This window comes from Pezoporus flaviventris, unplaced genomic scaffold, assembly GCF_033815535.1.
Source record: "Pezoporus flaviventris isolate CSIRO_AGI_PZ_B2104156 unplaced genomic scaffold, CSIRO_AGI_Pfla_v1 ptg000007l, whole genome shotgun sequence".
Classification (NCBI taxonomy): domain Eukaryota; kingdom Metazoa; phylum Chordata; class Aves; order Psittaciformes; family Psittacidae; genus Pezoporus; species Pezoporus flaviventris.
In genome coordinates this window covers 49,958,146-49,980,124 of record NW_026892555.1, presented here as the reverse complement: position 1 = coordinate 49,980,124, position 21,979 = coordinate 49,958,146, and the positions used below count along the sequence as shown (strand labels likewise).

Here is a 21,979-nt window from a genome sequence, read left to right as displayed (position 1 = left end):
TTTCACTGTTGTTGGAAGGACAAGGGTAGGTGACTGACATTCAAGTAAGTTGAGATGTGACCTGCAAGTCTTCACATTACTTAGTAATATTGATAGCCAAGTCTTTTTCCGAAAGGTAACTTTAAATTCTGTTGGCCAAAAACATCCTAAACAAGAGGAATCTCTTTGAAATCTTAGTCAACCACCGGTTTAAGTATCTCACCAAGACCTGGCTCCCAAAACTCAGGATTTCAACTCAATACAGTCTCTTCTATTTCAGTCTACTAGAATTACTGAGTCAAAACCTTGTTATTGGTAGTCCAAGGGTAAGAGTGGGAGCCCTTGCCTGCCCCCTGAAAATCTGTCACTAGCGATGTTGAGGAACTGCATCACAAAGACGCTTTCTCCAAACCCCCTTCTGGCCTTCCCATTTAATCTTCAGAACTTCCCCATGTGCTGTCACATCTCCCAACCCTGAAGTATTTCTAGGAACCAAAACATGAAAACTTAGAGAGGCCTAAGATATCCCCTTGGAATTTAATGAGCTATGCCTACACAGTTCCCTTTGGCCCCTTTAGAAAAAATTCAACACAGTAGAACACACTCAGGTACTTCTGGCCCACTTTCCTGCATTCCTTTAAATACCTGGTTAACAATAACTGCTTGTGCAGCTCTGTAAAACCGAAGTCAGTATGAGCTCAAAAATATTTCTCACTTCCATTTATTTCAAGAGTACAACTGTGTTTTCTGCAAAGCTCATATTCAACAAAATACTCTGTAGGCATCTATTTGTAAAGAAAATATTTTATTACATTATGGGAAAAAAAAGCATAATCATCCAAAGTTCATATTGTTAAAAAAATTGAAAATTTATTTTAAACAGCATGTCGGTATATTCTGTTCCACATGGGAATGATAAGAAGACTCTATATCATTACTAGATATTGCACAGTCTGAAAGAAAAAAAAACAAATCACATGATCTTGGGAACTATCTCACATTATGAAAAACCTATGAAGAAAACATTAAAAACAAAACAAAAAAAAAAACAAAACCAACACACAGTCCTTTCTTTCTACAGTAGCTTTAAGTTTATAATTCTTGGAATGACCATATTCCACTGAAAACCAACTCAGTGACAGGAAGCTTCATTTCAGCAATCCCTTGTGCAAATAAGATTAATAAAAAAAAATAATAATAATGCTGAAGTCTTTTGATATCATGTGGGTGGCAATAACCACACAGCTGTTAGATCCCTGCCTGGAAAAACAAAATGGGAAGGAGAACAGAGGGAATTTAAGCCATAAGTTTTGCCTGCAACTCCATCTCTGCCGCCCTTTTGAGTGCAACATCCACCAGTAGCTGAAATCCGCTAAAATCCTGGTTAAGGTCTGGTGGGGTTGGAGGAGGAGTGTTAAAGAGCCCACTTTGTGCATTAGCACCAGGTCCCAGTTTAGATGCGTCCTCATGGTAGGAGAGAGAGTTGTCTGTGAAGCCGTTGGTGGGGGGCTGCTGCAGGTCCGTGGTCTGGCCTACATCAGCTGGCTGGCAAAAGTGGAAAGGGGCATCTTTCAATGCAGTCACAGTCGTGTGGCAAATCACCGATGGCCGAGCCAGGACTGATCCTGGGGAAGCTGGCTTGGAAGAGGACATAGTCTTGCCAAGCGGTGCTGCAGAGGGAAGGAAGGCAGTCTCCTCCAGCAGGGGAATGTAGTTCTTTGTGCTGATGGAAGACTCTACCAGGCCACCCTCAGGGAGCTTGGTCCCTCGTCGTGAGATAGTGAACTGATTTGGGTCTTTGCCATCCTTCCTCAGCATGTCAGGTAAAAGCCTGCGGCGTGCATTGATAAACCAGTTGCAGACCTAGGAATATAATGACATCTTAATTTCTATCTTCATTCATTTCCAACTATGTGCCATTTGAATAGTTGGATTACATTAATGAATCCCTCCAAGCAGTTTCCTTAACTGCAGAACAAAAGAGAGGCCTACTGACAAGTTCTGACACGCCTGGCAAAAGCCCTTCCCTTGTCCCGGCTCTACCGTCAGCTCCCCACTCCTGTTACAGAAAGCCTGTGGACATCTGGAGACTTCTAACCTGAACTAAAGGGTTTAGCTTTTAACTCTGTGCACACACATTAACCTATTGGCTATTGTTCCCTATGCTTAGGTTAATTAACAACAGGAAAACATTTTCTCTCTGAAGAGAGTCACTCCTCCCACAAACAGTTACTGATTTTCCTTGTTCAACTGACTGTGTCGACAGACATAACATGAATTACCTCATTTAAGTTTGTCCTCGTTTAAATATCAAACCAGTTTCCTGGGCGATACAGGATAGTTTATAGTTTAACGTCTTTTTTTCTGTTTACTACATAAAGGAAGTTTTATGATGTTACACTAAGAAAATCTTACTTTATTGCCAATTACAAAATTTGAACTAAAGAATTCATATGAAAAAATAAAGTCCAGAACTCAGCAGGAGCATATCTGTATTTAGCACCTTGCAAAACCAAACCAGGGTCAACCCACATTTTCATGCAGCCACCTTCTCAAGAGGTGGGAAGCAGCAGCTGTCAACAGCTATTACACCAAAGATGATCACAGAAGGCAAGAATGATGCATCCAAGGGACCCTGCAGCTGTTAGTGGTATCCCAGGATGAGAATCCAAACTAACCACACAAAAATCTCATCATACCTATACTAACACGCTTGAGTAGCTCTATTCCATACAGATTGCTCCACTAATGTTAATGGAAGCCATCAGCCATGTAATAATGTATGTACATGTTCTGCAGAAACAAGCCTCAAGTTGCAGTTTTAGTAGTGAGGAGTTCTAGGTTAAGTGGTGAATCTATCACCATAAAACCTCTGTTGACAAGTAAATACCTACCACTTTCTCACAACAATTTCCTTTATACAGACACTTTGTGTCTTTTGGGGCCCAATTCTGCACAAGTTAGCATGCATGCTCAAATTCATGACTCTCTGTTCTCCCAGAGAAGTAATTTTATCCCCAGTAAACAAAAGATCATCATAACACACAACTGACTTGTGTTTCTCCTTAGAATTGCCATCAGAGTGAGTAACAGTAAGAAAGAAAATCTCACATGCAGTGTAAACATTTGCAATAGTGTCTAGACCACAGGTAAATTAAGAAGAAAACAATTCCTTTTGAAGCCAGTACTACTGTTTTTAATACCTGTAGTGTGGAAAGGTGTGTTTGTCGGGACAACAGGGCTTTTTCTTGCTCTGAAGGATAAGCATTGTATCGGTGCTCATACAGCCAGTCCCGAAGAATCTGCACAGATTCCTTGGGCAGGTTGCCACGTCTTCTCCGTTTGCCTGAGCCAGCAGATGAGGAAAGATCCAATGGGACATCCATAGTGTCATCATCCTCCGTTTCACTGCCCGATATTGCAACTACACCTACAATTACAAGACAAGAACAATCAGCCATCTAAATCTGTAAACTACTCAGCTCCAGCATTCTGTGGTTCACACATTTTTATTACATTAACTGTCTTTACTATGAATCATGGTACGTATAGCCTCCTATATAAGATTTGTCCTGTAGTGTTAACTTGACAAGCTGTAGCTTTTCTGTCAGTTGAACAAAAAGTAGCACCAATGCTCTGTTCCTAAAGGAATTCTCTTCAAACCCTCATTTTCTTGCTCCTCTAGCAACCTTTTATCTGCTGCACGTTACTAGATAGCTTCTATATAATACCAACATTGTCCAAATTTGCTTGCTATGGTATGCATCCAACACTTTTCTTAAGGGATAACTATCCAGCTGCTGGGCAAAAGGTCAATAAGCAAGAACTTATAACACCCAACTCAAGCAATGGGTTATTTAATTTCTTCTTAACAGGCTGATGCTTCCCTCCTGGGAGAGTCAGCTTGAAGATTTTGTATATTTATAGCTCATTCAAAATACACTAATAAAAACTAATAGCACAAGAAAATAAAGGGGGAAATTGTGCCTGCCCCTACCAGAGTGGATTTTCACTTAGGAAGGAAACAAAAAGTGTAGGCAAAGAAAAGAATCACTTGCTTAAGAGTCCATCAGTTTACTGGGAGATTAACTTAATTAATGTTTGGGTGGGTTCGTTTGTTTCTTTAAGTACCATTTTGCATCCTGATTATTTTTTCAACTTCATGGTTTTCATCTGGTATTTTAATCTGTGGAAATGTGTGTTCTATGCTACACTTACTACAAAGGCTCCAGATTTACAAGTTAACTACATACCTTTTTCCTTCAACACAAAGCAAAGCACAGATTTCAGAATTTGATTATCCCTTTATATATACACCACACAACTAGTAACATGAAGCTATGGTATGTAAATAAAATTAGGACAAACAAAAGTACAGTTAGGAAGACTACAATTCTACTTCTTTGGTAGGATATACAAGTAGTACTGCACAATACAAAGAAAACCATACTTTAAATACTCACCAGGTTAAGCTTATCAGAAATGTTAGTAATCTGACAAACTGTATGTCAACCCAAGTAAGATATCACCCATTTTCAAACAGCAGAATACTAATTTCAATTGAAATTATACTGGTTTCCAGAAGCCCTTTCTAGAAACTATGTAAGGAAAGCAAGCCCTTAATCTGTGTTTTGAATTTAGATTGGGAGTGGGGGTGGAGGAAACCTGCTCATTCATAACATCAAAACTAAATACCTTAACAGTAAAAGCAAGTTAAATGTCAAAAGTAATTGTTTTATGTAGGCAACCCACCCATAATTCAAGAATTCTGTTTAAGGAAACAAAGTCAGCTCTGAAATAAAAGAAACATGTCTGTGAAAATATGAAACTATATAAAGCTATAATTATAAGCATAAGCAAAGAAACAGAAGGAATTAATGTCATTTAAGAAAAAAAAACAAAACCAAACCAAACAAACAAACAAAAAAACCACAACCAAACAACCCCCATAAAAGAAACCCCGAACTCAAAAAACAAACCAAAACACAAATGTGTGAGTGTGCAAGCTTTACTTAATACTTGGGGGACGGGGAGTGGAGCAGAGGAGGACCTTTCCCCACGCATCTAAACTTTAGCCAAAGCTGACATGGTGAATTATTCTCTCCTTCCCCTATTTATGAATAGTGCCAACATCCTTAAATGCAGCTTAAGTTGTCTGAATTTCAATGCACATTTTTGATAGGCAAGCATTCCCAGCAGGATCATCAATCTGCAATTTGCCTGGCATAGTTACTTCAGTAACTTACTTAGTATTGTTTTCATTCTCCCAACTGCTGATTTATGTAACCGACAAACACCAAACTGACATACCAAATTTTTCCAGTGATGATTAGCTACAGAAATTATCCAGTCACGGAACAGGAACAATAGGACAATATTTAAGTAGCCAACACAAGATAAACTCTGAATTATGTAAACAGGTTTTTAACTCATGTAGAAACTATGTCAAGTTTACTTTAAAATGATTCTGAGCAAACCACTTTGTATTTGTCATAGCTTCACAGAAAGTGTTGCCATGCCTGCAACCTAACCTGAGAACATGCCATGCACAATGGGCTCCTGGAGCCATGCAGAGCACTTCTTGGAACAAAGATCCTGCACAGACAACATGATGGCTCTGCAAAGGAGCTCATCCCTTTTAAATTGAACTTTAAAACTAGCTAAAACTAGCCTACACTGTTCAGACAATGTTTTCAAGTGCAGTGTTCTTTTCTTGCTCGTCAGAAACCGTATGCGTTGCAGCACTTCAGTGGGTCGGGTTTTTTGTTCGTTTTCAAGTATAATAGGCAGCAAGTCAGGACTTTGTAAAACAGGGAGAGGCCAACAGCAAGGGCTAGAAATAAGAGAGAAGCCAAAGAAGCTTCTCCTATGAGAAAGTTAGGTGTCTAATGCTTTGAGAGCCATGTTTAAGCAGCATAACAAAAAAAAAAACCTCCAGGCACACACCACCCTGTCTGGAGTAACCTCTCCAAGATCTAACCCACAGCTAAAAGACTCCACAGACATCTCTCTGAATTTGAGAAAACTGACTTGACAGGCACAACTTCTAGAAGTGTTGCTCTTTTTCACTCAGAAGTGGCAAAATACTGTGCGAATGCCAGCAGCACAAAAATTTTTTTTTTCTATTTTGCAAACAAGATCTTTTGCTAAAGTAAAAATTGCCGTCTGACTAACTGTAACCTACCTAGCAAGAAATGAGTCAACAGCAGAGCCTGCCCTTTGACCTGCTCGCTTAGTGTGATATTAATTGACACAGTAAGTTAGTGACACAAAGCAGGTTTTGGCTAAGCAGGAAACTCAGTGTAGTACAACTTCTCATTTAAATGAGCTCATTTAAATAGATCATCAGCCCTCTGAACTTGCGGGAGATCTCTCTGGCACGGTACAGAATGAGCAGCAACAGGAAGTCGTGACTAGAAATCTCACACTACCTCAGCTGATATATTTTTTTTTACTGGAGCAGGAGCCACGTTGTTGCTGTCAAGGCTCTGTTTTCATTAAAGCATTTCTGCTGATCACAACCCAGCTTTGTTTTTCTGTCTTGTTAGTAATCAGGCTATTTGCTGCTGGTTTCCTGTTTTAACAGGGCCCAACTGAAAAGGCTTCTGGCCAGGCTCCACAACTGGACCATCGGCTTACTGTTATTTACACCCAGAATAAAGGCTTGTGGACACAACGTGTAGCCCCAGCTGACCTACTAATTTATTTTGTCTTAATAGCAGGCTAGCACCAGCTTATTTTTGATTAAATGTATTCTGGGGGAAACAAACAGAAAAATTGCTTCTACAGGACTAAAGCACCACAAGTTAAATTTGCAGAGGTCTGGGAAACAATACAAAATCCCAGTTCTCCATTCCTGCTCACTCAGATGAGCAGTCCATGCTGTTAATGACCCAAGAACTACATGATCAGCATTCCTTCTTTATAAATTACTTTATCCTCCTGGCTTCCCAGCTGAAGTCATATACATGATTGAATGTGTTGTTGCACTGTATCACAGCCCAAAGACTTTACAGGTCCTCCTGTAATCAGCTCAGGGAAGATTACACCTAGGATCTCGAGTCTAGGCTCAACACTCAACCGTTAACAACTTGAAACAACTCGAGTAGAAGTAGTAGGCAGTGATGACTAAAGCTGATTTCAAAATAATCTACTGCTGCTTAAAATGACATGCTGAAATACTTTGAGGAGGAGGACAAAGTATTTGGAGAGACTGAGACAAATGAAAAAAAATTTAGTCAGAGTATCAGGAAAAAAAAAAACAACAACTGTCCCATTGTGTCGAGGAAGAGCTTCACAGAGGAAGTGGCAGAATCCAATTGTTATTCAAAATAGGACAAAGTATACCACAAGGAACAATCTCTGCCCTCGTTAAGACTGGATGGACAAAAATCACCTATGGAAAATCTCCCGCCCCCTTAGGGTTCTCTGAATTTCTTAAGCACAGATAAACAAAACCAGTTCCCATCTAAGGCCCCAATCCTGTTGTAACCAAGTTCAGTAGGATTCCTCACATGTAGAAACTTGAGCACATGCCTGTGTCTCTGCGAGACTGTATTCTAGATCAGCTAATTAACAAGTATGATTGCTATCACGCTATTATTTGTAAATGAAACTATCCACAAGAGTCCTGAGGGTTTTCATACACAGCCTGTTAGCAAAAAAAAAAAAAAAAAGCCCCACAACAAAAACACCCCCCAAACAATAACAAAATCCAACACACAAAAAAAACCTAAAATTTAATGCGAGTTTAAAATCCAACAAAAATAAATTAGCTTAGAATTACTCATAAGTAACCAAGACCTACAAAGCTACAAGGATGCAAAAGGGAATTTCCACAATATTAAAAAAAAAAAAAAGCCAAGCAACTTTTTCCTCTTAAGTTTCAGAACTGAGGAACCAGTTTATTTGTTTTCCTCTGCATTTCACAGCTTATGCTCTATCACTTCTAAAGCGGCCAGATTTGGCTGTGCAATACTTTTTTCGTACACACACCCCCCCCCCCTTGAAACGAGACTTTTATAGGAGTGTAACCAAGAAAGCTCTAACAAAGTCACTCTTTGAAACTTCCTGAATGTGCCTCAAATGCCAGGAGGTCACAACTAACTACAAGCCCAACCTTTAGTAAAACAAAGGCACTCTAGCCGTCACATCTTTTTTTAAAAGTTTTGGTCTTTGTCTCCTCACCTTTTAATTTCTGCCACGCAAACCCCAGGCCCATGGCCCCTCTCAAAAGTTCTCCCTCCTGCCTGTCACCTTTCATTGTTTCCATTGTTTCAGCCCAGGACTTGCAATCCTCAAAGCAGATCTCTCCCCCTCTCACACACAGATACACACACAAAGCCCTCCACATGCATACCTAGAAACTACGTCAGCGTTTTTCGCACGCATTTATTTCGGCGGGGGGAGGGGGGCTGGTAAGAACAACAGTTGAAAGTGCGGAGAGTTTGGTATTTCACCAACCAGCAGCTGCCCTCGGGGACAGAAGTCTGAACAATGGAAGCAACAGCAGACAGGAAACCAGCTCACCACTGCTGTGCAAATAGGGAGCATAGGAATGTCCTAAAAATAACTGGGCTAAATTAATTCAGTGAAACCAAGAAAAAAAAAAACACAACAGTAAAATCCCAACCAAACCCCCCTGCTAGCAATAGGGTTAACAATCTCAGCCTGCCTCGGGCGAGCGGAGGGCTCCGGAGCTCCTGCGGTTAGTGTCTCCAAGCACAGCAGCCCCACGCTACAATCCCGGACAGGCGCCCGGCTCCTGTCCTGCGGGAGCTCCGCTCGCGCCAGTACCACCCGCTCCTTAAACTTCGTCTTTGTGGCTTAATTCCCTTTGTGTGCTCGCCTCTCAGCTGAATGGCGCTTCCAAAACTTCTTAAAAGGGTCTATGAACCATACTAGTACACTGTGTTTCCAAAAGCCCTATGATTTCACGAACTGTATATGCATTAATTGCTCTAAGGATACTAACAATGAGAGAGGCTGCTCTACTATCGAGCCGCAGGAATGCGTAGTAGGAGAAAAACAGAACAACTCTGGAGTACTGAACATGCGCACTGCTGCCCTCTAACCCTCCACTTCGGGTAATTTAATGGTCTTCGAATACAAAACACCCTTCGTCCCACACTACCGACTGGCAAATCGCAACTGAAGAGACACTGCGTTGCTATAAACTTCTTTCCACCTAGCGCAGATGTGCTAAACCTGAAAGCACGTTCCCCGCCTTTGTGGCCAAACTCTCATTTAAAGACACCTATAGCACCACAAGCGTAATGAGCAACAATCCTCTAACTGTAAAGTTTGTCTGATTGAAAATTAACACAAAGAAAACTTAAAAAGCCTTGGCTTTATGAGGAAAAAACAAGTCTTTCTCCTTTTAACCCTACCTGTACCGAAACTTTTGTACTTTTTTCTTTCTCTTTTCCCCATTTAAAGGAATGAAAAAGCAGTAACTTCCAGCAAAACACCGCAACCGAGGGTGCGGATGGGGTCTGGTACCCTCAGGCCGACCCCCCCCCCCCCCCCCGCCGGCCCCCAGACCCACGCTGCCGCGAACAAAGAGCTGCCGGGCACCGACAGGTCCCGGTGCCAGGAGTTGCGGACGGCACCGCTTCCCTCACACCAAGTTGGGAAAAACGACCCGCACCTTCGTTCCCCCCTTGCCGGACTGCTGGCTCGGAGCAGAAAATCGACAGAAAAGGTTTTAATGGAAAGAAGGGGATCGGCGAAGGGAGCGAAAACAAAACTTCGCGGAGGCAAAAGGCGGGCGGCTGAACATGTTTCTGACAGGGAGCCAGCGGAGCGGAGAGGCGGCCGCCTCCAAACAGCCGCCCTGCATGTTTTGTCTGGGAGCGAAGCATCCACTGCCATCTTCCACAGGAGCTCGGCCAAGGGTAGGGGGTGCCACTGGGGTGAAAACGGCCGAGAGGAAAAACAGACTTCGTCTAGCTTGGCAACAGCCCCCCCCTCCACCTCCATCCCCCGAACCCCGTCCCCGCAAGACGGCTGCCTAGCACGTCGCACCACCGCTACCTTTTTTACTTTTCATCTTGATCACGAGGACCACCGGACACTCCGCACACCAACCCAAGTTTCTCTCCCTTTGCCGGACGCCGCTCCCCTTTTAAACTCGGCACGGAGGAGGAGAAAGACGACGACGAAGAAAGAAGAAACACCGCAGCGTAGCCAGGCGCCCAGTCCGGGGCCGCGCTGCTGTCACCAGGAGCCTCAGGGCTCTGCCTCCCCGGGGGTTTTCTGGTGCGGCCGCTGCCGGGGTGGGCTTTCCTTCCCCCGTCCCTTTGTTCCCTTCTGCTGGCTATTGGCCCCGGCTTGTTAAAGTGAGGAAAGGCACGGGAGGAAAAGGTACACAGCGCCCGCCCTCCCCCTCCTCCCCGCAGCGAGTACGGGAGAGTAACCGAGCGCTGCACTGGCACTCGCGGCTGCCTCCTCCTCCTTTCTCCTCCCCTCCCGGGCTGCTGTGGCTCTGTCAGACGGCAGGGGAGGGACGGGCCGGGGAGGGGGGGACACGTACCCGCTTGCTCATGCACACACAAGAGCACTCCGTGCCTCCCGCTCCCTCGCCTTTCTTCCAGGCAGACGTTTGATCATTAAACTGGAAGGAGATAGGGGGCGGGGGAGGGAGATTTTGACAGCTGCCCTTGACTAGCTTCCTCCTGTTGCTGCCGGACGAACCACCCACTCCTTCGCCTGAATAGAGAGAAGAAAAAGAGGACGGTACCGCAGGAGAAGGAGCCTTCCAAAGACCAACGGGCCCCGCCGACTCCCCTATCCGGTGTCCCCTGAAGGGCCTGGCGGCGGGTGCTTCGCACCCCAGCCGCAATCCCCCGATGGCACCGAACGAGCCCCGTCCTTCTGGCGGTCCCTTGCCTCTCCCGTGGGGAAGGCGAGCCCCGTTTCTGGGGTTATTTATACAGCAGCTCGTAAAGCTTGTTTTTCTTTCCCTCAAGCTCCCAGCCCGGTGGATGTTGCTGTGACGCACGCTCATAGCTGTGAAAGCGCACAGCTTCCCATCCTGACTCGTCCCTGAGAGGCGAGCACGCGTTGCAGCAACAGTTTATTTTCCTCCGGGATGGGAAACGCGGGGCCGGCGAGTCGATCCCCGCCGCCCCCCGCCCCAGCGAAGGGGAGATATGACGGGGAACCCTTCGGCGCCGGGCTCAGACTTCAAAGTGCTGAGCTCTGGGCTGACGGGCGACACGGGAAGGTTTCGGAATGGAAAACAAAACAAACTGCCGTGCCCCACAAACGCGTTTGTATCGGTCCCACACCGCCACGTGCTGGGCCGTTGGCGGGCGAGGAGGAGCTCGGGGTGGGGGGAAAGCAAGCAAACGCTTTAAACGGCTGATGAAATAATGAATCCCTACAACAGCGCAGAGCTCCCTCCCTCCTTCCTTCCCCCGCTCTCCCGCCCTGGCGGCGCGGGCATCCACACAAACACGCATTCACAGCCGAAGGGGAAGCAACAGCATTTTAACAGCCCCCTCCCCCCCAGTACCTTGTAACTATTTTTATGTGCCGCAATTACCGCGACCTTGCTGGAGATAAAACAGCTGTTACATCCTGAACGGGGAACGTGGTAGGGGGAGCGGCTGGCGCGTCACGGCAGTTGACAAGGCCCCGGTGTGGGGCCGCTGGCTACGTTGTGTTAGGGCTGCCAGTTGCCGTGCTGGGCACACTGACTCACGGCGCCGCGGCCCCTCGCTGAGCTGACGCGAGGTGTTGTTCCGCCCGGCGCTGAACTGAGCGCCCCGGCGGTGAGCGCGAGCCGGGCCGTTACCGGCCGCCCAACCGCTTTCCGCGGGGATGAGGTAGGGGCGCGCACTCGCCCTCCCTCAGGGTTCACCTTCCCGCCGCGTTGCCGGCATCGGCCCTTCGGTTGTGTGCGGTGCGGTTCGGTTCGCGCCCGTGCAGCTGTGAGGGACAGGCTGGTGAAGGGCGGGTGTTTTTAACGTGACAAGAAGCGAGCCGGGTCTCTGAGGGACCGGTGACTCGGGGGGGGGGGGGTGTGCGCACACGCCGCCGTGTTTTGTTGAGGGTTTCTTTCCTGGTTTGTTGTTGTTTAAAGTCCTGGTGCCCAGCTGCGAGGGCTGACTCTTCCAGCGGGGCGCTTGAGCGTTCAGGCACGGTCACGGGGAAAAAAAAAAGTAATTACGGGAAGTTGACAAAAAGCACGTTAAGGGTTTGAAGAGATTTCCCTTTCTCCACACCGCCCGAGCTGCCTGACGCTTGCTCGTTGTCCTAGGGACTGCTGGCAGATTGGGAAACAAATTCACTCTCCACCCCCGCCTTTTTTTTTTTTCCTGTTTGTTTTTTAGGTTTGTTTGGGTTGAGGTTTTTTGTTTGGTTTTGGCAAGGTCACTTGGGGGGGGGGGGGGGGGGGGGAATAATTTTATTTTAATACTGAGATCCAGCCCGCTTTTAAAAGTGTTAGAAACAGCCTTTCTAGCTCTGTTGGAATGTGGGTTCCTAGGAATTTTCTCAAGGGATGATAGAAAACTGGTTTTGACTTCAGGTGGCAGATTTTTAGCTAGGAGGAGCAGCCAGTGGGTCAGGCGTGTTCGTGTGTAGCTCCCCAGGTACAAAAGGCAGAGAGAGGCTTTTTTCAACCGACATTCTTCATGGATTTGAGTATGGAGGGGCGTGTCCATAGTTGGGACCGCTGGTAAGGACAGAAAGTGGGCTTGTGCAGCGCGCCTTTCAGTTGTTGCCTAGGACAGTACCACGGGTCTGCCTACAAATTCTGTCACTTGAAGGCTGATGTGTTTGAGGTGGTAAGGTGGATAAGGTTTGCAAAAATGTAGGACGGGCGAAAGAAAACCCCTGCAACCTTCTTTACCAGTTAGAGTTGTCTCAGGTGTGCTGAGGCTTTCACCATTTTGCGAAACCCTCAACACACCTGAAACAAGTTTGCATCTAAAGAGAGCACAGGTGATGCTCTTTAGGAAATATCTTGGGTTTAGTACACTAAACTTTAGCCTAGGCATTTAAAACCCTTATAAGTTAATAATAGCTTACAGTATTAGATCCAGAAATTTTCCTTCTGGACGAAAATCAGAGTATCGCATGGGTTTGGGTGTGGTAGAGTTTTCAGTGACCACTACCTTGAACTAAGTTCAGACTTCTAAGCTGAGAAGACATGGTCCTTAAGGAGTCAATTTATTGCTATATGTGAAAATACCTAGAAAACAGATAGATTGAAGTGTATAATCTGTTTTTTGTTTAAGTATGACAAGGAAATTTACTGATCTCAAATCTAAGGAACAGAGCAACTTGATTTTTAGAATGAATGCAGTAAGATGGTGGTCCGTAAGTTGTGGTGGGTGTTGGTATGGGCTGTTGCTTGCAGGTTATTATGATAAGTAACTTCCCACAGTTTTTCTTTTCCCTTGGCATGCTGGTGAAGTTGTGTTTCTTAGTGTTATCTAATCTGCTGGAGCTGCATCATCAGCACTAATAATTGTATCTCACAAGAAGCTCACGCTGCTCACTGAGCAACTTCGGTATCTGTGCAGCTCCTTGGATAAGTAGGGGTATACACATGCATCAAGATGCATCTGTGCCAACAGGTTTGAACAGATTGGTTTAGTCAGAGCAAGTTCAGCTCTGTCTGGAACCTGTCTGCATAGACATGCTGTTAAGTATTTGTAAAACTGGATTTCAAAAAGGGAGAAATAAAACTGGAGGGGCTAGATTTTGAATTGCTTGATGATTGTTCATATCATAGGTTTATCAATGTTCTGTTTCTCTGTCCTGTCATGCTTTCATGTATGACATCTTGCACAACTAATTTCATGTTTCTTACAAGTGCTTTGCTTTAAGATGTTGGGATTATGTTTGCCTAGCTATTACTAACATTTCCAAAGCCATGTTTTTAGCATAGAAATTGTTAAAGGAAGTACTCTGGAAAACTGAGACCTAGGCATCTCAGGCTTGTGGATTTTCGTTATACTGTTTGTTCCAGTTTCTTATTTATAAACTGCAGAGTATATCTCTCCCCCTGCACTTTATAGGATATTATGAAAATAAACTCATTGATATTTGTGGAGCACTCAAATGCCATTGAAATGTTTCTGAGAAAATTTATTCCTTTATATTCAGAACAGAATGAAGCAGCATGCAGAAAATTAAGCAGGCCATACCTTCAGCAGTGAAAATAAAGCAGTGTAACAAATAACCAGTTTTCCAGTGGAAAAAAAAAAAATCTGTCCTATGCATGAAAACCCAGGAATTGCTACTGTGGGTCACAGCCATTCTTCACCTGTTCTTATCAATGATGTTGACTAGTCTCAGATGTGTCTGAGGAAAAGGAGAGGCTATAGAAGGCAGATGTGAGGTAATACTATCCCACAGATGTCCCGTCCAAATCTTAAATAGCTGAATACAAGCACTGGAGCAATAGTTAAATATAACTTTGAATTTTGTGACTCAGATAGCTGGGTGGTCTTTATACTGGTATAAAAGTTTAATATCTCTATAGCATTAAAACCCTGTAATGGCAGTTGGTTGCAGAGTACCATTGTGAGTTACATAAAAACGCATCTTTAGATTTTTTTCTTATGTATTTACTTTATTGATTATCCTCTTGTGTTTTGACACAATGAAAACAAGTTCCTACTTCCTGCTTTCTCTGTACCATTCATTATTTTATATACTTCCATCATGTCTGCTTCCTGAGGTAAAATTTTTCACTCTTTTCAATCTCTTTTCCTATGAGAATTATTTCCAGCTTTTGATCATTGCCTTGCTTCTCTCTCAGGTCTGTTTAGTTCTACAATATTCTATTTTTTGGCAAAGGTGACTTATGCTGCATGCAGTATTCCAAGCAAGGTTATGCCTCTGATTACAATATATATGTATTTGATATTACTCCCTGACCTATTTCTTATGGAATCCAGCATGTTAGGCTTTATCTTTTGCTACTGCTACATACTGAGTACAGGGCTCTATCGACTTTGGAGGTTATATAGCTTGTTTGAAGTTTGTCTTGTGCACAATTGAATCTCAGTGCCGAATGTCTTTTGTCATTGCACTGTTCATTCATTTAACAGAAGTCATACTGAAGTTACTCACAAATCCTCCTTTTCCCAAATATGTTTTTCATAGCTTCAGACTCTGGCACCTCACTATTCTTCACCTGGTCCTATTCCTTCCTTTCTTGGTTGTCTGAGCTAATGTATTAACACTGGACTGAGCATAAGGCCTGGAAGCACCGTGCTGTTAACGTTGTAATAAAAACCAACTTGGATTCTCTTGCTTGAACCAGATACTAATTCATGACAATAATTTGCCTTTTTGCCCTAGCATCTTACTTGTTCCTTCGGTAGCTCTTTGCATGGAATCTTGTCAAATACCCTTTGGAAGTCTAAATAAATTGTGCCAACCAGCTGTGCTCCCATATTTGGATTTCATGTTTCCCTTGCAAAAAGGATAAATCAAAGTCATGAAAACAATCCTAAGATTTCAGAACTTCTACATGAGAGACTTTGCAACTAGAACATACTTTTCACTTTTTTTTATATGAGCATTCTTGTGGTTATTAATGATCAAACAAGAACAAAAGCCCCAGGAATTCTTTATGGAGAATCACACAGGCTCCTCTCTGATATAGCATCAGGTTTACAAGCTTTTCATTCTCGGCATGGACTTCAGTACCATCTCTAAGAGGCAGCAGTTACCATTCCTGATGAGGATCAGCTGCTGGAGTGCTCTGTACTTGTTGCTGGGGTTTTCAGGCCTTTACTGGCAAAGGGGAGTTATGGCTTCTCTAGCAGGTTCTAGTGCAGTCTTTCTCTGGGGCCTCATTCAGCTCTTCCCTGTGCCAGCCCATGCTGCCTCAGCTCCACATCGTCATGCCCCATATCTGTGCCTCTGTATAAGCCTACGGAAAGATAATACTCTGATTACTGTAGGGACAACTTAAGTACATACAGTAATGTTAGCTATTAGAAGACAATGCATAAACTTTGTAAGTGACATAATCACACACTGAGACTAAAAGCTGTACAGCTACTCTGGGGAGTCACTTATGAAACTTGCATTAACGTAAAAGCAATTTCTTCTTCATAGCTTTAAGTCAGATCACTGTGTAAAATTAAAAAAAAAGTGAATTGTAGGTTTAATCTTGCTTGGAGTAATAGTGTTCACTTTCAGGTTTGGACTTAAAAATTTGACAAGGAACAGACCTTGTATTCCTTCCACTTATTCAGAAATTATAGTTTTTGTCCACCCCAGGCACATCTCATAACGGCTTTGTCCTCTTGCCTTGGAGGTGGGGCTTTGGCTCTGTTTTCCTTTGTGGTATGCAAGTGAGCATATCAAAATCAGCATGACAAATGGCATGATCATTGACAGTCTCAGTTTAGCTCAAGAACTTGGGGCATGCAAGGAAACAGATCCCTCTTTCCTGAAATTTGAAACTGTGGGTGCAATTTTGTAATTTGTGCAATCAGTTTTTGCTTATCTGTAAGAAGTTAAGCAAGTAAAGCGGGTATGGCTGACAAAAGAAAATATGTGGGTTTAGGGCTTTTTTGTCTAGTTTTTTTTAATAGTGGGATGACTAACTTATTTTTACCACAGACTGATTAGTGCATAGCAAGGGCAAGGCGGGAGGTTTACTGCAGGTGCCCTAAGCAAGAGTGACCTCGCTTATCTGACCTTGTCTAACTACATACTGAAATGTCTATCTCCACTTAAGTTTTTGCATCAGCAAACTGTATCTAGCTATACAAAAATCACTGTATAAATCAACAACAACAAAACAAAAGCCTAAGAGATGTTTACACTTGATAGCTGATCTATTTTCAGGGCAGAATGTTAAATAACTCTTCATAACTATGTCTGGGCACTTTTATTCTGTTTAATGTAGTCTACTCTAAACAAAATAACTTAATGATCAGCCAAGTATTTTCTTAGTTGAGTCTATGCTAAAAGTTTGGTTTGTTTTTTATATTTAAGGAGCAGTGTCTCAAATTATTTCTGTCCTTGGAAGACAATGTTAACTTTGCCTTGCAGAAGTACAAGCAATGCAATCATAATGAATGAAATATACTAATTCTACTAAACATTATTTGGTGTAACAGTAAATAACATATTTAGTTTTTGTATGATGAAAAACCTAACTTGTAGTACTTGTTACAGCTGTGAACTAAGGAAATAATGGTACCGTATCTTAATATTTTGGAAATAGAAACTTCTTGCTAAGGATGCTCTGTCACCATTCCCTGCCATAAGGGGGGAAGGCTTGTGTAGGAAATGCTGCCTTCTGGGACTGCAGATTTTTCCATGCCTTTTTAGCTGAATGTAAATGTGAATGTTGGTTATTAGGTATAACAGTACAGAAAATAAAAATATTTAGGTCTACAACCTTGTGTTCAACAAAGATTGAAAAGGATGTAGACTTGTTAAAAGTAGTGGGATTTTATGACAGGCCACAATTAAACACTGTGTACTGAATGTAGAAAAGCATTTACTGTATGCTAAAAACTCTCTGCTGTACCTGCTCTGAATATATGTTGGGAGCTTTGTTTTGAAAGCTGTCAGCTTTTTATTTTCATAGGTATTGCATCCACTTTATTATTTTTACTACTGCAATTGTTTTGTTAATCCTCAGTGTTACACAATTTAAAATACACAAATTAATTATTCTAAGCTGGGTGTAATTTTTACATATTTAACTGCGAACGGGATACTCTTATCAATATTGTAGATGCATTACAGAGATTTTGAGTGACTAATCAAATTTACAGCTTTATGGCATAGGTTCATCAATTGAGCATATAAGCAGGCTATTAATGTTATCTTATTTACTAAGCATTTATGTACATACTAAGCTAAACAGATTCAGTGACTGAGATGCAAGTGTGTAAAATTAGGGACTATGCATTCGTCTTGCAGGTGACACTGGTGAGCTGATCTTTTCACCTGGGATCCACCATGAAAAGATGTCTGATGATTAAGGAAGAGTTGGATTTTCACTGCTCAAAAAGGTGTGTAAGGTTTTTAAAGTGACAGGTAATGGGTGTTGACTAACTTTCTCTAAAATCCTAGACATAGCCTGAGGCCCTAGTCTTCTCAAGGCAAATGCACCTTGTGATGATTTGGGACTGTGTCTGTCTGCAGTTATAATGTAGGGCATCAAGAAAGATTGCTAAACCTGCATGTGGCCCATCCAGGTGTGAGTATTAGGAGGCAATGAGAGTGCTACACTCTAAGAAAATTAATTTAAACAAGATTTTGTTGGTTTTAGGGAGGATCACAGGAATTGGATTGGTGCTTCTGCTCTCCCACACTGAGTACTTCTGTACTAGGAAGAATAAGTCACATGTTGGTGCTTGATTTTAAGACCCAAATCCTGAAGGTTTGCAGATAAAAGAGGATTGAGCAGGGGAGAGATACAGGAGTGCATGCTCTCTGTCTTCAGTAGTGCTGACACTTCTGATGTCTGCATGGGGCTTTCTCCTTTCACTGCTTTCACTTTCACGTGCTCTTTCTGCATGTGATCATCAGGATGTTTCTTACGAATTTTGAAGTAAAATAATGCACCCTACAGAATTGTTGGTTTGGTTTTGTGTTGGGGATTTTTTTGTGGTTTTGTTTTTTTTTTTTCCTTTTTGGTTTTTTTTTGTTGGTTGATTTGTTGTGTGGTTGGTTTTGGGGCTTTATTTTTTTTTTTTTTTTTTTTTGGTTAAACTATGATGTGTTGGTGGAGTTTAAACTGTAACCTAGGAGCATCCCCAGGATTGGATTTTTGGCACATTGCGCTTAGATAAGGGTATTCTCTGGGCAGTCCATGAGCAGCTTGAGACAGCTAGTTTATTTTGTCAAGGCCTGAGGCAGCCTGTCACCAAGTAATCTTTCACAATGTCCAAAATGAATGTAAGGGATCATGGATCTCGAAACACAGTGACCCTATGAATATCTGTCTTGGGCACAGCATGGGACCTGTGACAACCCTTAACTGTAAATAGTGTGAGAAGCCTTATGTAAAGCAAGTGACATTCTGGCAGGCAGTCCCTAAAACTGTGTTATAAGCATTTGCTTTTGTGGGATTTGGGCACTTGGATGTTTTTAGAGTGTAAATACTCCAACAGTCCTTCATGTAAATATTTTTGTGATAGTCTTTGCGATTTTAGAAGTCTTTGGGAGTCTTTAAATCAACTTTGTATAAAATAACTTTAAATAAAGTTATCTCAAAATCCAGAAATCTTGGGGAACATTCTCAGGACTTCTTAGGTGCTCTGTGGCCTGCATGATTAGCTGTGTGGTAGGAGTCATAGCCAAGGGGGGGCAGGGTAACTGCCCTGGGGGCTCAGGGAAATTGTGGTTATGAATTAGGAGATGCTTAAGGTAGAAGCAGTTGAGCTTGGATCCTCAGTGTAAAGTTAGTATATAACAGCCTAAACTTTTAGTGTGAATGTTTCATGTCTTGATAAGAAGCAGTCTCTGGACACTTAAGTGAAACTACATAAACAAGCTGTACATCCTCATGGAGCAAACATAAATCTTTACACAGCTGTTAATCATATGTTGATCTGTTAACTATTAAGACACTAAAAACTGTTCTTCCACCTTCCATTGCAGTTAAAAGATGTAGTAAGAGCTACTATCGTAATAACAGCAAGTATTAGAATCTCTTGTACCTGCCCCACCTCTGTACCCATTATGAGATATAACAAAACCTGAGTCTGAGTCATTAGTCTCCTGAGGAGCTGGAATTTAATCACCTGGATGCTTAACAGTCTTATGTGGGATCATCAAATGGCTAAGGATCTGACTTCAGCTGTTCAGAGATAAACTTCAGGTGTGGAGATATTTGATTAACTGGTTAGTCCTGAAAAGTGGAAGGAAGAAGGCTACACCGAGTTCGAATGACTTTCAGTCTTTGTGTTGGGTTGTTTACATCTTTACAAGGTGCTAATTGTCTCTTACCTGTGTGTAGTTAAGGCAGATGATTGGCATCTATTTCAGTCTCTTGCAAGTGTGTCTGCAGACACAAGATCTAAGCAAGCTGCATATAGTTAGGTCCTGGTTAGCACTTCTTTTCTTAAATCACATTAGTTTAAGACTGAGTAACTTCTCCTTGAAGACAGAACCTTTTAGCCTTAAATATGAAATGGAAATGTTGAAAGTTTAAAAAAAAACTGTATTTTTGACTTTTCAATGGAAAACTAATTGATATTGAACCAATGCATGTGTTCTCACTAATTTCTCTGAAAAGAAACTGCTGCAGGTTTAATACTAGATAAATAATATATACCTGCAATAAACTCTAGTGGATGCAAAGCACTCTGTAACTGTGTGCTGTCGAATTGTTCACCCATACCTATTCATGGTTAACATGTCTAATTCATGATAAAATATAGACGTACTCAACTGTGTGTGATTATGTCATGTGGTTAGTAGGAGCCATGTTGCCATGAGCAGTGCTGCTCAGGAGGGCAGTAGAGCAATAGCTGCTACTATTGAATCTAATTTCTTCTAGAATAAAGAGTGTTTTAATCAGCAGTGATAACTGGATAGACACCATGTTGTAAGTGGTGTACAATGTTGAAATGGATATGACAACTACGGCCAAAGTGGTGATCAGTACTTACCCTTACTGAGGGTTTGGAAGATTTTTTTGGAAAAGAGGGGGTTTACGCAATGCATAGGCTTACGAACTGTTTTATAATTAGAGAAGTTGGAAATGCTGAAATAAATTTAGCACATACCCTATTTTTTTTCTGTTTTAGTTTCCCCATTTAATTTGAAGTTTTAATCTGCTTCTTTAACACAAACACTGAACCACATACTTGAGACAGACAAAGATAAGGATTATGTAGGAGAGTAGGAGACAACAATCATTGCTTGTTAATTAATTTGTTGTCAGTAAATGTCATCTTCCAAAACATGGTTTCTCAAATTCCTCAGTTTTTAGAAGTGGAATAGCTTTATATTTGTATAAAGGTTAAAACTCTGAGAGCTATTATTCATGCTGAATAGGGGATGTTGTATTAGACAGAATTTTGTTAAATGCAGAAGTTTAAATAAAGCTTGTTTACAGAGGTAAACACTTAGAGAAAACTATTACTTTCTTAGAGTGCTGTACTGTTGTTTTTTTTTTTTGTAGTAATACAGTTAATGTATTGCTAGTTCTAGTATGAAAACGTGAACATTGCTAATAAAACAGTGTAATTTCATGGGTGTTATAAATCTAAGGAAAAGAACAATAACAGAATGTGTTTATTTAATATTTTTGCTGCCTCATATTAATATACAGAACACTTCAGACTGATATTCTGTTCTATATATATGGATGTGTCCTGGGCTTACAGAAATGTATGTGCTTATGAACATAGTTGTTCAGTGTAGTAACCTGTCCTGACTTTCACTGTTGGTGTGAATCTCAGAAGAAAGCACGAAGCAGAGAACATTTGCATACAAAGCTTTGCATGCATCCCCGTGTGTGTCTATATGCACACAGTGCTGTTAGTTATATAACGGATTATTGACAATGGTATTTTATCAAAGTTCCTTGTTGTCTTGCCGCACTAACTGTAATAATGCATGTACAGATGGAAGATACTATATTGCAAATTTGGTAACAATATTACTTTTGGAAGGCTTAGTGAATGGAATGCCTAGCAGAAACAATCATTCTGGTGTGCGTGTTGTGCCAGCATCTGCTGGGAAATGAGATGCCTCTGCAAAAGTTCTCTGTAGACTGGCCAAAATCTAAGTCTGTCCAAGTGACATGTATCACAGTAAATTAGTTTTGAGCACTGCTAACAGTCTGATCTTGTCATTGTGGTGTTCCTGCTTCACTAATTAGCTGAGATGTAAGGCTTACTATTGATGAAATACCACAGGAATATAGCCATACTACTTCTCACTCTCAAAGTTAGCTTCAGTCTTTCATGTCTGTGTAGCACAGTGTTACTCATGACAACTGCTAAGAAAGTCATGCTAATGATTATCTTCCACAATGCACTTTCCCTGA

At 42.2% G+C, this 21,979-nt stretch overlaps 1 protein-coding gene and 1 long non-coding RNA gene across 7 annotated transcripts; one reads left to right on the top strand and one right to left on the bottom strand.

Moving 5' to 3' along the window:
* Positions 1-767: 767 nt before the first annotated feature.
* Positions 768-11,626, bottom strand: TGIF1 (TGFB induced factor homeobox 1). Of its 6 annotated transcripts, none has more exons than XM_061448718.1 (3): positions 11,534-11,626; positions 3,183-3,409; positions 768-1,842 (listed from the first exon to the last, which is right to left on the bottom strand). In XM_061448718.1, the coding sequence occupies exons 2-3, from the start codon at positions 3,363-3,365 to the stop codon at positions 1,276-1,278; spliced, it is 750 nt and encodes a 249-aa protein (XP_061304702.1). In that variant the 5' UTR covers positions 3,366-3,409; positions 11,534-11,626; the 3' UTR covers positions 768-1,275. The 6 variants fall into 6 exon arrangements, with proteins under 6 accessions (XP_061304702.1, XP_061304700.1, XP_061304699.1 ...); XM_061448716.1 differs by lacking the exon at positions 11,534-11,626 and adding an exon at positions 11,498-11,522; XM_061448715.1 differs by lacking the exon at positions 11,534-11,626 and adding an exon at positions 10,514-10,697.
* Positions 11,627-17,139: 5,513 nt separating this feature from the next.
* On the top strand, positions 17,140-21,179 carry LOC133266368 (uncharacterized). Its single transcript, XR_009742345.1, has 2 exons — positions 17,140-17,987; positions 19,582-21,179. It is a non-coding gene; the product is annotated as an uncharacterized LOC133266368 (long non-coding RNA).
* The last annotated feature ends 800 nt before the right edge of the window (positions 21,180-21,979 follow it).